At 41.7% G+C, this 15,516-nt stretch overlaps 1 protein-coding gene across 2 annotated transcripts in view; it reads right to left on the reverse strand.

The window, feature by feature from the left end:
- The window catches only part of LRP6 (LDL receptor related protein 6), a 121,271-nt gene that overhangs the window by 11,933 nt on the left and 93,822 nt on the right, over nt 1-15,516 (reverse strand). Inside the window, exons 13-19 of one of the 2 annotated variants that reach the window (XM_059845799.1) lie at nt 13,003-13,205; nt 9,750-9,961; nt 9,379-9,569; nt 5,047-5,256; nt 3,705-3,830; nt 2,122-2,316; nt 347-457 (exon numbers count right to left, since the gene is read on the reverse strand). In XM_059845799.1, the coding sequence (XP_059701782.1) occupies nt 347-457; nt 2,122-2,316; nt 3,705-3,830; nt 5,047-5,256; nt 9,379-9,569; nt 9,750-9,961; nt 13,003-13,205 (1,248 nt within the window). Of the gene's footprint in view, nt 1-346; nt 458-2,121; nt 2,359-3,704; nt 3,831-5,046; nt 5,257-9,378; nt 9,570-9,749; nt 9,962-13,002; nt 13,206-15,516 lie in introns of both variants that reach the window. The other variant, XM_059845798.1, reaches the window with a different exon arrangement.

A 15,516-nucleotide genomic window follows, 5' to 3' on the forward strand; every position in this document is an offset into this window, starting at 1 on the left:
AAGTTAAAGATGAATGCCTCATGGCAACAGATATTTTTTAACATTGCACCAACTCAGCATATAAAAATTAGAGTAAAACAAACCTTTTACTTTTAAAATTTAAAAAGTAAGAAGAAAAATAACAGGCATTCTCTGCCTCAGAAACTACTTTTTCAGAATACTAATTATTTTTGTTTCTCCTATTCCACCACATTGTGCATTAATTGCATGACAGCAGTTATGAAGCATTAATTCTGGGAACAACTAATTCAGTCTGCTTGGCAGAATAAAATCAAACTCGTAGGAAAGGTGAGTAGCAAATTTTGGATGCTGCAACCAAATCTCCAGTCTCAGGCAGTACACTTACAACATCCTTGCTCATCAGAGCTGTCACTGCAGTCCAGGTTGTGATCACACTTCTTGCTTTTCCCGATGCACTGCCCACTGGCACAGCGGAACTGATCCGTTAAACACAGCACTGCAAAGAACCCCCACACCAACAGCCAGCATCAGAAACTGCTCTTGAAAATCATTAAAAAATAAAGACACCAAAGCATACAATCAGGAGTATCTTGGGAGAGCTTGGAGTGCTGCAAGCTTCATTTCTGGAAGTAGCCAGTGACACACAAAGTCCCTTACATGAACCATGCAGAGCAAGTGACTCAGTGTTCTGCTGAGGATAGTGCACACTGGTACCTGGGATTTACTGCCTGCTTACAGTAAGAACACCACAAGGTAAAGTGACCCTCATCTAAAATAACTCAGAGGCCATTGAGAAGACAGGCACTTATCCCAGGACATGGTTATTGCAATATTACTATAACAATCTCCAAATTCAAGCATTTACTGTAATATGAGAGAAGAAGTAAGTTATGAAAAATAAATCTGACAAGTCGTGAGAATAAAATTGTTTAAGAAAGACAAGTGTCCTTCTTAATGTCCTTGTGCTCTTCCTGTAAACCAGAAAAATCCTCAATCATGAGACAATATATTGACTTGATATTATGTTTTTAAACTGAAACGAAGGACAAAATATAAAACTGAAGCTTTTTTAGTACACTGAAAAAATAAAAGGTGCTGCAGGCAAGATGTTGGCTGCTGCTGTTTCCACATATTCCTGCCTTCTGTTTCTCATAAATCCAGAAATCCTTTTTTGTCTTCAGCTGAATTAAGAAGTTAAACTAAAGGCTTTTCTGATTTGTAATGAACTTGAATACTCTCAGCAACAGCCCCCCCTTTGAAGGTGATAAACAGCCCCTAGTTTGACATCTCCAGTTGCTGAATGACAACTGGAAGTTAACTTGCACAACACTTTTTCAGATGTCAGCATCTCAGCTGGCTAATAATCACCTTTCAGCACAAAGGAATTTCAGCTCTGTGTTTTTGCTGGAGCTGGAGCCCATCTTTTGGAAAGAAATTTAGCCTTGATTTAAAGTCATTTCAACAGTCTCCACAAAGAAGGAAAATGCACGGAAAGGATATAAAGAAGAAGCATCCTTTCAAGCTCACAAGCTGTCCCTACAACTCTTCACTACATCTGCAATAGGGAAAGGATGAGTGTGCTCAGATTTAATGTTTTGTAGTGGTGGGGCAGTTTAGATTTCACCAGCAAAACCTGTCCTTTCCAAAATGAACTTAATTCTCATTGTGCTGGCAACAGCACTTCCCTCTGTAAAGACAGCTTAAATACTCTCTTTTGCTGTGCTCTATGGGAAGGTCTCCAGAAATCTCCTGTCTCTCACTCTTGCTACTCAGAAAAGCTCATTTTGTTCAGGTATTGTAAAATAAACAATCCCAAAACCTTTACTCGGTACAAGGCACACAAAAAGCTATGAGAAGGATTTGCTCCACTTTGTAGTTCACTCCCAGATACTAGGTTTTTAGACCTTAAAATCATGCCATTTTTGATAGTACTTTTCACAAACAGCATTTAAGCCACTCTGATGGAGATCACTCTTAATTTCCACTTCACAGGTAGAGAAACAAAAGTATGGAGTTATGGAATAACTTCTATTTAACAGACCAGTTTAAAAACTAGCAGAACTTTGGATCTTTTTATATCCTACTCAGCAGTAACACTGGTACTCATCCCTGTCCCTGTGACAGGTACATTCCCATCCCACTTGGCAGCATCCCCCGTACCTTCGCAGTTCTTCTCGTCCGAGTTGTCCTGACAATTGGCTTCCCCGTTGCAGCGCAGGGCGCTGTCTATGCACTGCCCACTCTCACACTGGAACTGGCTCTCAGAGCACACTGGGCAGTTCTTCTCATCACTGTGGTCCTCACACTCAGTGAAGCCATCGCAGCGCCAGGCCACCGGGATGCAGTCAATCTCACCTGTGAAACAGGTGAACTGCTGAGGGGAGCATGTTGGAGGTTCTTTGAAAATCAAGCAAACAAACAGAAGTTAAAAATCCAGGTGAACAAACAGCAGGACAGGTAAGGACAAGAGCTCGGCTGCTTTCCTGTATCAAAGCAGCTGATGAACAGCATGCCACATCTTAAGGTCACTTCCACAGCCACTGGGTTCACAGCCACTTTTGCAGACCTTGAGGCCAGTGTGACTGATGCAGGCTCACATCAATGAGGGCTTGACAGAAGAAGAACAAGAGGAACAGAGAAACATGCACACTCAAAACACAATTATTTTCTTCCCTTCCCACTTCGGACTGTCACACCTTTCTCTTAGTAAGACTTCAAGTCAGAGTCATCACACTCTTCAACTCCCCCTTTCCTGCAACACCACTGTATACACAGCCAATGGCTTAGCCTCTTTTTCATGTCTGACAGTCATTGTATAGAAGATGTTAAAAGGATGTAATTTGCTGCAGATGGATGCACTGTGACTCAGTGTCTAGTTATGTGCCCTTCACAGCTCTATTCAGTCAAAATTATTTTAAAACAAAAAACTCCTCCATCTAGTCAAGTTCCACTACCTCAACACATCTGTTAGCTGTTATTTAACTTTTACTATGTTAACTGTTAATCTCAGGCAGTAAGGAAGTGTGGATCTTTCCCCTTTTTTTAATCCCCCTTTCCTCCTGCGGCTTTTTGGCCTGGTATTAAACTTGCTCTGAGAAAATATCTGGATTATGTTAGCTCTCGTTCCATTGTGAGACCACACGTCGCCTCGATGGCGAGATGATTGCATAATCAACCCATTCAGTCCAGTGGCACCGAAGTGCCTGTCCTCTCCCCCATTCCAGCCCCACCCCTGGAGACACCAGGGCGTGGGCTACAGTGGCCATGGAAGGAGACAACTTGCCCTTTTGGGACTGCAGTTCAGAAAGACACGCACAGAGTGAGCTTGGGGAGGACAACAGAGAAGAACAAAACAGCACAGACTGTGTAATGTGCCAGAATGTGAGAATCTACCACTGCCCGAAAAGGCAGAACATGGGGAGTGACAGCAAAAAGTAATAAAAATCATACAGTTAAAGAATTAAGTTGAAATAATTCAACTTGAGTCTTAAGTGTGAGTCTTAAGTAGAAAGGGTGAACAGAAATCCTTATTCAACAGTTAGGGATTTTTTTCCTCTTTCCTTACTTCTCAATACTTGCAAATTTAGCTGGAGGGTGGAGCGAAAGAGGTGAGTCTGTACACGTGTGTAACAGCACCTGCTGCACTGTCACATTCCTTGGCTCAGAAGCCATACCTGAAGATGGAGACCCTCCCCAAGGCCAAAGCTAAGAGCTCAGGGACACAGAAGTGGGGAAGGACTCACCTCCACAGGACAGCTCATCCTGCAGCAGCACCAGGTGCACGGGGCAAGAGCAGCGTGTGGAGCCGTCCCCCTTCACAATGCAAATGTGGGAGCAGCCACCATTGTCCTGAGAGCACGGATGTTGTCCTAGGATTTTAAAAATAAGACAGGGACTGATAAGAAATCCCCACCTATTTTATGATCTTTCAGTCATTTCTTCATTACCCCCTACCCCTTGGGGAGAGGATTATGAAAAATATCTGGCAATGTTGTATTTTGTTGTGTGTATTTCTCTCTTTACACACATCTAAAATCATACATGGGTAACTCTCCATGATCTGAAACTACTCTAAGAATTTATACTAAAACAGTATTCAAAGCATTTTGCTCCTTGTGTGAGGTAGCAGTAGTTCTCTGCAGCAAATTAGTAATACAAAAGATGCCTTGGATTCCATACTTCATTTTCTCTACCAAAGACCATTAAAAAAATAAACTTTTCTAATTTACGAATTCTGAAGCTTCCACACTATCTCTGAAACTCAAATTAACATGCTCTAGATAAATATGTCTCTTCATTTTAATGTTTAATAAGGACAACATACTTCTCTTGGAACTCCTGACAGATTTACTGAGATTAATAGCACACAAAACTAGTAGTAGTCTGCACTGATGTTTTAATTAAACATCCCCAGACATTTTTCTACATATTTCTCCAAGGCATGCACCAGGCCTATTTCCTCCAGGATGACAGCAACTCCTCTGCTTTAACCATTCATCTTCCACCATTTCAAGCATGTGTGTGTGGAAAGGCCTGGTAAGCAGAAACTTTTTAAAAGTGCAGCCATGATCGACACAAATTTCTATTTAATATACACTCTGTTTGTGCAATGCAACACTGCTCTTCTGTCAGTTCACTTTCAGTATGAAATACCACCACCAAAAATTGTTCACTTTGCCTTCAAGGCAGGCAGTCCACTGAAACATTGACAGCTAGTGACAGGCCCTGAGAGCTGTGCTTGCCTAAACAGTGAACACCCAATAGCAATGCACTAGCATGATCCAGAAAGTCCTCTGTTAGGGATAAGAGGATGTTTCCACTGTGTCTAGAGCCACTCAAATGCCAGGTGGCTGGATGGGACTACCAATCAAGTTGTCATCAGCAACAAAACATGATGCTGGGGTTGTGATAGATTTCCAGTCTGTTGCCAAGTGCCTGAAGGAAACAACCTAACAGCGCCGATACCAACTGCTCACCCCCTCCACACGCACTGATGTGGATCAGCAACAAGGCACGACAGGCTCGTGTCTCTTGGCTCGAGTCTCACAGGCCCTGTTTGCACCTGCAAGCAGGGATTGCACTCACTGTATTCCTGCAGGTTGAGTTCCTTCACAGCATGGATGTCACTGAGTTGTGCAATACGAGCCTGGACCTTTGTACGTCCTTCTCGACCGGTCATATCAATCTTTTCAATCATCTGCTGCTGCCTGTCAATCCAGTAGAGCCAGTTCTCAAAGACAGTCAGTCCCACAGGCTGCAGGATATTGGAGTCTTCCAAAACGATCCGGTTGGCACCTGCAGAAGGGAGACAGTGCTTTGGTTCAGCTAGGCAAAAGTATCAGAAACTTCTACACTACTCACACCACTATTTTTCACTACTTTTATGCTATTGGGTAAGCCTTCTACAAAAACCCAGGCAATTCTGGGTCCTCTGATGCAAGACTGATGCATTTTGCAGACAGATGATCAAATTATTTTTTCTGCTTTCACCAAGAAGAGAGTTTTTGTGCTCAAAAAATATCTAGTGTATTTAAGAAGCACCTGGAGTGGAGGGGCTCATCTCTCATGAGCCTTTCCAGTCTCTTATCAATATGATGGAAATCAGTAGCTCTTTTCATTCCTCTTTCCCTTTTTGAGAGATTAATTGCTTTGTCTTGCCATACAACGGGGAATAAGAAGACAGATTATTGGCTTCAGCTAACCCATACAAGATAAATTCCAAGTGAAAGCAGGGTAATTAGGACTTGTCACATGAATGATGAGATTAACACTTCTGACTTCCTCACGTTCTTTTCTTTCAGCTCCCTTACCTTCACTAAACTATTAGTGCTAAATTAGGAATGCTCCTTTCTTTCTAGCAAAGACTTACTTTCCTGAGTTCCTTTAGCAGTCACCAGGAGCAGACAAGAAGCCTTACACCTCTGAAGAGTGGGTGTTGATTTCTGTGCCAGATTTTCTGGCCTTAAATACAGCCAAGAGTGACTGTCACATTTCATGGTTAACTCTCCACACAGCCAACAGATGTTTTAAAGGTATCACTGAAGTCAGTCTGAAGACAGTGAAGACTTTGTAACTCACATATAAGAAAAATGTTAGTTAAAACCTGAGGGCTCAGAGGGAGGCTTAATCCATGCTTCCTTTATTTAACAGGATGACGTGGTCATTAACAGTCACATATTCAGTGAGTTGATCAGATTCTGAGCACAAAATTACTTGCAAAGCACATGGAATCTGCTTCAGTTTTGAGATGCTGAAACAGGATCACACAAGTCAAGCTAAAGCACAAAAATTTACCTCTAAATTGTGGTATTTGTGATATCTGAGCTCACTGCTGTGCTTATTTTTCATTTCTACTACAGCAAACAATAGCTTCACATTGTTCATCCATAGAATGATTTATCATAAGTTTTTATATTTTTGTTCTGTACAAATATACTGGAATAACTGAATACCAGGGAAAAAAATCTACTTTAGCCACACAAGATAACCTTACAGGACAGAAGACACATGCACTTTGTGATTTTAAACTTCAAATAAATTCTATCTATCCTTTGTTTAGTAGCACAAAGGGGTTTTTGCTTGTTGAGAATTTAATCAACATTATGTCAATGATGGTGACTTAGAAACAAATTCAGCTGTGAAAAATGTATTTATCACCTTCTCACTAAATGCACAGAGAGCTCAGAAGTTAAGTAACCTTCCAAACATTTAACAAGCATTAAAACCTGAAGGAAAACATGGGAATTCAAATCAGCTAGGCTGGGCTCTCACCACCACTTTGGAGCAGCACCAGCAATGATCTGATTAAGAAAAGACGTTGATGAATTCTGAAGGAGGCTATACCCAGACTGATGTAGAAATTAATAGACTGAATGATGTAAGTCAACCTAAATAACTGCAACCATCTATTATAAACTCCAATAACATGACTAATTCTGTCAGGAAAAGGTAAGAAACAGAAACCTGCATCTTGAGAAATAAAGTCAAGCTGAGAATAGGGCAAAATGCAAGGAAGACAGGAAGGAATACAAAAGCTAAAACCTTGTCCTACCCAAACGGAGTCTGTACATGCCCTGCTCTGCCATGCCCACGTCAATCAGCATGGCATTTTGCAGTATGTTCCTAAAGCTCTGAAGCTTAATATTTTCACTCCCTTAATGTCTTAATCTTTCTTTTTAATATTTGTGACCAAGTGTAACTGACTATTTCTGACTAAACTGAGACATTAAATCCCTTCTTCCATAAACCAACAATGAAACCCAAAGCTGACTCATCAGGGTGCTAGTCTCCTTTATTGGGAATGTCAGATGAAAGGGAGACATGATTAAGAGGAGCTTTGTCTCCTGGCATCACCATCCCCTTTCCAGCAATACCATTTACAAAAAGACTTAAAACCAACCAAATAAATACAAAAATCAGGACACACCCATAGCTCATTCTATTTCCAAATAAAAATGACTTAATTCCAGAATCATTAGACATTTCCAAATCACACTAATTATTCTGGAATAGAAGAACTAATTTCCAAATAGTTTCCATGGTAGGGAGCTAATTCCAGTCATCTTTTCATAAACAACCCCTTAATCATGTGAAGAATCTGGTTAACTTCAATAGGATTTCCCATTTGGGCAGAATAACCAAGTCCTAACTGCATGCCTGAAGGACAGGGAGGAAAAGAAGGACTACATCACATAAAAGGCATCCTAGCTGTCCTTTTCTTTATGGGTACTGGAATCTACAGAATTGACAGAGCAAGAGACTGAATGTTTTTAAGAAGCTAACATGCAGAAAAATTACTCTGCTGGTCAAAAGAGCTTATTAATCAGCATTCCTAAGCACAGGAATGCATCTCAGCAGTCAGCAATTTATCGTGGTGATTATAGCAATCTATTTGTGGTGCAAATGCAAAAAAGCAAGGGAGGTTTTGGAACAGTTTTTTCTTTAAAATATGGTTTGTAAAATAAAAACTTTTACTACATAACACTGGTGATTCAACAGCCACATCTTTAAGGAAACAAAGAAGCAGAATCATTAAACCTAGACTGATATAGAATTTAGACCCATCTCCTTGTCTGGTGTCCTAATTTCAGGCAGATAACAGAGAAATAAAGCACGTGTAATATTCTCCTGCCTGTAGCTCTACTCAGAAAACCCTGGATCTGGGACAGCTTGGAATGTACTGAGCAACACCACAGCACTTTTTTTTTTGTTCTTTAATAATTCACTAACTCAGGTTGCGTCTGCATTTTAAAAAAGTAAACAATCATGATATCACAGTTCAGTAGTGACCCTGAGTCTTCCAGTGACACACCACTGAAAAAAATTACTGCCTTTCTGAGCTTTAATTCCAACCATCTAGGAAAAACAAAATGTTTTCCAAACCAAAAGCTTATTCTAGGAACTTAACAAAAAGCTGAAAATCCAAGTGGTGTCAACAGGGTTACATGCTGCTACTTTGAATGAAGGTACCATGTCATAAGTGGAAGACATTACCACAAACATTACTGCAAGCCGTCATATGCTTTTATCCTTTTATGCTTTCAACTCTCACTTCCAGCAACAACATCCAGCCCAATCTGTATCACAAATTAGTACTGATGCTACATGAGGCAGCTGAGCTGATCCAGCACTTTGATGGATTAGGCTAGTAAATGAAAGACATTTGTCTTTCTCACTCAGTCTGGACCATATAATTTTCCCCTCTTCTCTTGCTCCACTTCTGGTTGCTTGCTGGACTCTTTCCTGAACCAGTGCAGCTTTCCAAGCCAATGGAACACCATTCTCTATTTGTCTTTTTCTGTATAATGTTGTTAGGTTATTGTTAAATGGGCTGTATGAACTCATAGAGGAGGTCAGACAAGCAGCATAAGCAATCTTGGGGAGCAAGCAAAGAGAATTCCACAGCTGGAAGAGGGAAGTTTTTGTCTTTGGAGGACAGGGAGATGTCACATCTTCTCTATCTTTCTCACATCTTTTCACCCCATATGACAGGTACAAAAGTAACCTGGACACCTGCTGCTTCAACTCTGCAGGACATCTTTTTCTACTAACAGGGAACTTTCCTGTGATTGACAGATTACTGCACCAAAAGCAATGCCTTTAAAAACAGCCCTTTTCTCCTCTTTCCAAAACTGCTGCTATTTATTTGTCAACTGACTTTGGGAAACTACATGAAGGTTTTGCAGTGAGAAACCAAAGTAAATAGCATGTGTAGCAATTAATAATGCAAATCACAGAGTTATGAAACTGTAAAGACACGCTGCATGAATCATGCACATTCCCTGGCTGGGAATTCAGGGAGTGATTAGAATCATAGTACAGACTGTTTATAGTAGGAAGGAAAAGATGACACCTTTCTCTGCATTCCCCCACACCCACACCACACAAATGAGTCACTGAATTAAGGTGCTACTCTACCTGAAAGGTCACTGCTTTCAATCCTGCGCAGATCTGAGTCAGCCCAGAACAACTTGCCCAGCTGGCTGTCAACAGCTAAGGCGATGGGCTTGCTCAAACCACTGAAAAAAAGGACTTCTCGCTCAGTTCCATCCAATGCTGCTCTCTCAATTTTAGGAGATCTCTCCTGGAGGTTGGTGAAATACATGTATCTGGAACAGGAATGATTAGAGGAAAAAAGAGGTTCATTTGATCTTTCCACGTTTTTGCTATAAATCCAAGACATCTTAACAAATGTCAAAAGTTGTTTTTCATTCTGACAAACAGAAAACAAGCTGCAGCAAGAAAACAACTTGATTCTCAAAACCCTGGGCCTGAGTTTTCCCACATACCCTTTCTCTGGATTCACCACAATGGCTCTGGGCCTATCCTGATCCCCCTTGAGCACCACTCCCATGGGTCTCCCATCCAGGCGAGTGACGTTGATGACGTTGGTGGCCTCGCAGGTCCAGTAGATGTAGCGGCTGTAGATGTCAATGCTCAGGTCGTAGGGCTGCATATCCAGGTTCTGATTGGGAACTGGACTTGTCACAACAGTGAGGCTCTGCAAAGGAAAGAGAAACAACACACAGGAGAACATTTAATCTTAATCTAAGGTGAATAACTTTATTTGCTATGGATGCACCATGTCTAACTACTGCTCAGGAAAAGAAGACAGCCAAAATATTAGCATAAAGTAAGGAGAGACCCAGGTTCTGTTGCCACACCAACACCTTTGATAAGATAGAGACACATAGTCCTGATGGTTTGCTGTAGTGGCAATCACACAAACTGACTGCAGCTTGTAAGACTTTGCAAGTTTGACCAGTAAGTCCAAATTGTCTCTGTGTTCAAGGTCCAGAGTCAGCTCCTGTATTTCCTCTACTTTTTTGACAAGAGTTCAGTTTGGATAGACCGAAACCCAGCACATTTAACACTCTACAGTAGAAATGTACCACCACTAATTCCCAAAGCTGCAGCCGAGCAGAGAAAAACAAAGGCAAAGTGAGGCCAGACAGCACTTGAAATGCTGGCCTCATTCTTCTCCACCATTGCTGCCACCTCAGTTGGAGGACATGAGGGAGGTTAATAAATGGAAGGCAGCTCTGCCAACGATGGAAAAGACATTAGCTAGTGTACAACACTGACTTCAGAGCATTTCCAGCTAACACCTTACTAGTTCAAGGTCTTGCCTTCTTCTGGTCTAGACTTCTGGAGTTGTCATGCCTTTTTCTTCTTTTTTATTATTATTACTTTTAGAAAGAACTTAATCATGATATTTCATGGACTTTTCTAAAACTCTGAAGAGGATTAATAAATCAGTAAACATGGCCTACATAAACATGTTGGAAGCCATGGTTATGAAGTTATCAGCCTCTACCCTCTCATCGTCAAATTAAACTTCGCCAGATAATTTGCCTAACTTTATTTGGCTTGTCACCTCTATGAAATGCTGTGCCTGCAAGTCTTCCATTTGTTTATTCTGCTGAAGCTGGCAAAAACATGGTGGCTTTTGACTAGTTTTGGGTATTATTTAGATATTCCAAAATTAAAAGCATTGCTAAATTAAGAGTTAAGGCTGAAGGGCATACAGCAGGCTCCAACTACTACCACACCCACCACCAGAAACCACACTCTTAAAATTCAACTGAATATAGCACCTCGCTTGTGTTGTGTTGCTCATCTTAGTCTCTTGCTCCTCCCACATTCAAAAAAATCAGGTAGAAAAGATCTATTTTAAAATGCAAAATCAAATAAGCAGTCACTGGTCACAGTTAACCTCACTAAACTTGCATATTAGGTTTGAATGGCCGGGTTTTGGTTTGGGGGGGGAGAGGCTATAGGGATGGGTTCTCTGAGAAGGTGCTGGGAGCTCCCCCCATGCCCAACAGAGCCAATGGCACTGAATCCAGGATGGTCCCATCACCAGCCAAGGCTGGGCCAATCAGGGATGCTGGTAACACCTCTGGGATAACATATTTAAGAGGAAAAAAAGTTATTGGGCAGAAGCAATTGCAGTCAAAGAGTGGAATGAGAATATGTGAGAGGAACAGCCCTGCAGATGCCAAGGGCAGTGAGGAAGGAGGGGCAAGAGCTGCTCCAGGATTCCCCTGTGCCCCTGCAGCCAATGGATGGCACGGGGGTGCAGAGATCCACTCCAGCCCCTGGAGGAGCCCTTGCTGGAGCAGGGGGATGCCCAAAGGAGGCTGTGACCCCATGGGAAACCCATGGAGAGAAGAGCCCACACTGGAGCAGGTTTTCTCATGGGACATGTGACCCTGTGAGGGACCCAGGGCCTGTTCCTGAGGGACTGCACCCCAGGGGAAGGACTCACACTGGAGCAGTTCATGAAGCAAAACATAGCCCATTTTGGAGGCAGAAGTTCATGGAAGACTATCTCTGGTGGGAGTGACCCCACACTGCAGCAGGGAAAAGACTCCTCTCCATGAGGAGGAAACAGTGACAGAACAAAGTGTGATAAACAGATTGTAATCCCTTATCCCAACTCATGAGCCTTTTGCTGTATCTTGTCTCCCCTGTCCAGTTGAGGAGAGAAGTGACAGGGTGGTTTGGGTGGGTGTTTGGCCTCCAGCCAGGGTTGAACCACCACAGCCTGTATTACCTTTTGTCTTCTACCCTGTGGTATTCACATACTCTTTGAACAGAGAGAGACATAATTCTCTCTCCAAGGATTTTTCCTGGGGAAGGCAGTGAGAAAGCTCAGAGAGAGAAGAGAAAACAATTCTTATCTCTACTTGCTGCTCCTGTTGTTTGGCACATGTGGAATGTGTTATGGAGATTGTTTACCAAAAGGAATTTGTTAATTTGACTCTGCTGATGGTTGTTTGGACTGATTGACCAATTAGGTCAAAGCTCTGTTGTGACTGTCTGTAAGGGGTGCTGGGTTTTTCTTTAGTAGGTTAGTAGTATGATATAGTATTAGTAGAGTATAGAGTATAATATGTAATGTAATTTAGTATAGCTTAATGAAGCAATTGTTCACCCTTCTGAATCCCTGGAGTCAGAGCTTGTTACTCCCACGCCGAGGATGTCCTGCATCAATACTACCCTACTCTACTTTCTCTGTATTCTCCAGTCAAATACACTTTTCCATGCCTACATCTTTTACAGGTTGAGTCTAGTCACTCCATGCCCCTGTGATTTACAGCTCTCTTCCTATCTGCACCAGAACCTGGGAGGCTCCAGACACAGCAGTGTGCTCACATGGTTCCATCCTCCTCGTTTCAGAGGATCTATCCCTGCACTCCGCTCACATACCTTTGTCACACTCCCATTTCTCCCAAGAACCTTCCCTTCCATGTTTCATATCTCAAATATGAGCTTCAAACAGCTTCCAGACAAAAGACAGTGCTGAGCAAATAATGTGCTGGCAACAACAGCATGCTCAAGCTGGCCTTGGTTTTCCATGTTTTATTTATTGCTGCACCTCCCAGATTTACTGACTGAGGACTCCAGAAAACTCCAGATGACAGTGGTTTTGCCAAGGGACAGTAACTTACGGGGAAGTCTGTGCATCTAAATTATCCCCATCATTGTTTGGCACAGGCATGCCAAATGTTGAGCAGCTCCAGCCCCTGAGGATACCTGGCTGCCATCTTCCTGTGCCTTGCGGATGATGTTCTGCCGAGAGTCGATCCAGTAGAGCTGCTTGTCCAGGGGGTCGTAGTCGATGGCGCGCACGTTGCGGAGGCTGTGGATGGGCAGGATGATATCTGGGCTCTGCTGCTCGTCTATCACCATGCGGTTAATGGCATTCTTCTGGCTGAACAACAGAAAGGTGGTAGGAGCTGCATGGGTTAAAAAAAGAAAAGGGGTTGAAAGGGTTACACGTGGCAACAACACTGGGCATTTTTGTGTTTAAGAATGACAACTACAATCCATAACCAGACATCTATTTCATTCCCCTTTTCCCTCTTCCTTTGCCAAAACCAAACGAAAAATCAACACATAACAATCCCAACCTCTGATGAGTATGAAAAGCCTTTCAAATTAACTCTTTTTACTATAAATGTACGTATGTGAATGTGATAGGCAAAGATCAGATTTTTTAAGTGGCAGGACTAGTGAAGACTTCTGTCGAAAGCATCTCAAAGAAGAATGGTCAATTATGCCTCTCAAAGAACTGTCCATTTTCTAAAGGGGTCTCAGGGAAATGCAGCTTCACTATATTGAAGTTGAACCCATTGCTAAGGGCACTTCTACTTGCAGAGGTTCCTTATTTAGATGTTTCAGGGAAAAGGTTCAGTCCTGTTCCTACAAATCCTTTTTCTGCCTGTACTGGAATGAAACAACTAATTCACAGGAAAATTTCTTAACTGTGTGTGAGGCTGGTTTTTTTGAGAAAAATGCATTTGGTCTTCTCAAAGCTAAGTGTCTTTACTATTTCTAGGTGGTTATCTGGGAACGACAACCTGCAATGAGAAAAAGAAATCTGATATTCTGCCCTGCAAAAATTTCCTGGACAAAAATGTTTGTTCTTTGTAATTAGAAATACCATAAAAGAGCAGAAGGTAAGATTTCAACACCCCATACAGCTGTAGTTTACCAGCTGTAACTTACAGTAAATACACAAAACATTTAATATATCACTGAGAAAAATTATCTCTGTATTACATAGCTGGGTCAGAAATCAGAGAAGGTAGTGAAAGCATTTTCCTTTTTCAGAGGGTTCTTTTCAATAATGCTCTACCTAAAGCCACTGCTGTGCAAGATGGTACAAGAGCAAATTGCCAGAAATGCAGCTTGAAGCCTCCCTGAAGTTTGTACAATCAATTCTCTACAGCCCAAGCCTGTAGAGAGATTAGCAGTGGGACACTGCATTCATTTACCAGCCTGTAAAACAGGTAATGCAGCACCTGGGAAAGGGGAGGAAGCAAAAGTCTCCTAGAGAACATCATCACCTTGCTTTGTTATTTTAGCATACACTTTGAACAGCTATTCTGACTGCTGGGGGAAAAAAAAGACAGGGAGGAGTTTCCTTGGAAACCAACACTCTCTCCTAACATCCTATAACAATCAGGCCTAATTGCAAGGTATTTTTGCTTTCTGGAAAATCTCTGTTTTCCCTCCAAGCACTTCTCCAATAATTTAAGCTGCCTTCTACTTAGCTCTAAACTGTGTAAGAAAGCACCAAAAAACAAAAAAAAAAACAACCCAAAAAAAGTGAAGACAAGTTTATATGAATGTATACAGCAAAATAATGGATTCAGAAACATCAGAATTCTTACCAAGAAATTATGATAGAAATGGAAAGAGAAAAAACTTAAGGTAAAACAATGCAGATAAACATGTAAGCACCTAAAATGATTTCTACTCTTCCCCAAAGATACTCGCTCACTTTCTAAGACTGCCTGGCTTACAACTTTGAATTGATGGCTCATTATAAAAAGCAACAGCAGAATTTCTCCCCTTGAGACTTCACATCTCTGAAACAGTACCAATTTCAGAAATCCCTTTCCAGTTTTCGTCATTCTCCCTCCCAATAGTCACATATTTTAACTGTATTTTTGGCAGCAGGCAAATGGAGTGCATTGAGTATGTCTCCTGTGTAACCCTGCCTTCCAACTTCATGACACGTGGTAGGTCTGAAGAAATCTCACCAGAGTATAATTAAAAGAACCTATGCATGCATGAGCAGGGTATTCTGGAAGGGAGGACCTCTAGACAGGGCCTGGACTAATAATGTTCAGGAGGTACATAAGCAAGTAACACAGGCAAAAGAAAGTTAAAACAATTCATGCTCCCATTATAGTGTCAAAAAAAAGGAATTACATTATACACAGAGAGGCCTAAATCTCCAATTAGCTACAAATGAGAAGCTGGAAATTTCCCAGGTCTGAATATAGCAGAGAAGAACTCCTAATATCACACAAAGAGCCCTGAACTGTACCATGGGGAAATGGTTCTATTACTCACAATATATTTCCTATATTTTGCTCCTTGCTCTGTTTCCAGGAGCATTTTCACAAGAAAAACATGACCTTTGATAATTCTGCTGCTTTTTCTCCACTGGAAGTCAAATTCCTCCACCTAGAAGATCACAGTCCCTATCAGAGAGATGCCTCTAACTTGCACAAACACGTGTAAGTATCAGGGTGC

The sequence above is a fragment of the Haemorhous mexicanus genome, chromosome 5, assembly GCF_027477595.1.
Source record: "Haemorhous mexicanus isolate bHaeMex1 chromosome 5, bHaeMex1.pri, whole genome shotgun sequence".
Classification (NCBI taxonomy): domain Eukaryota; kingdom Metazoa; phylum Chordata; class Aves; order Passeriformes; family Fringillidae; genus Haemorhous; species Haemorhous mexicanus.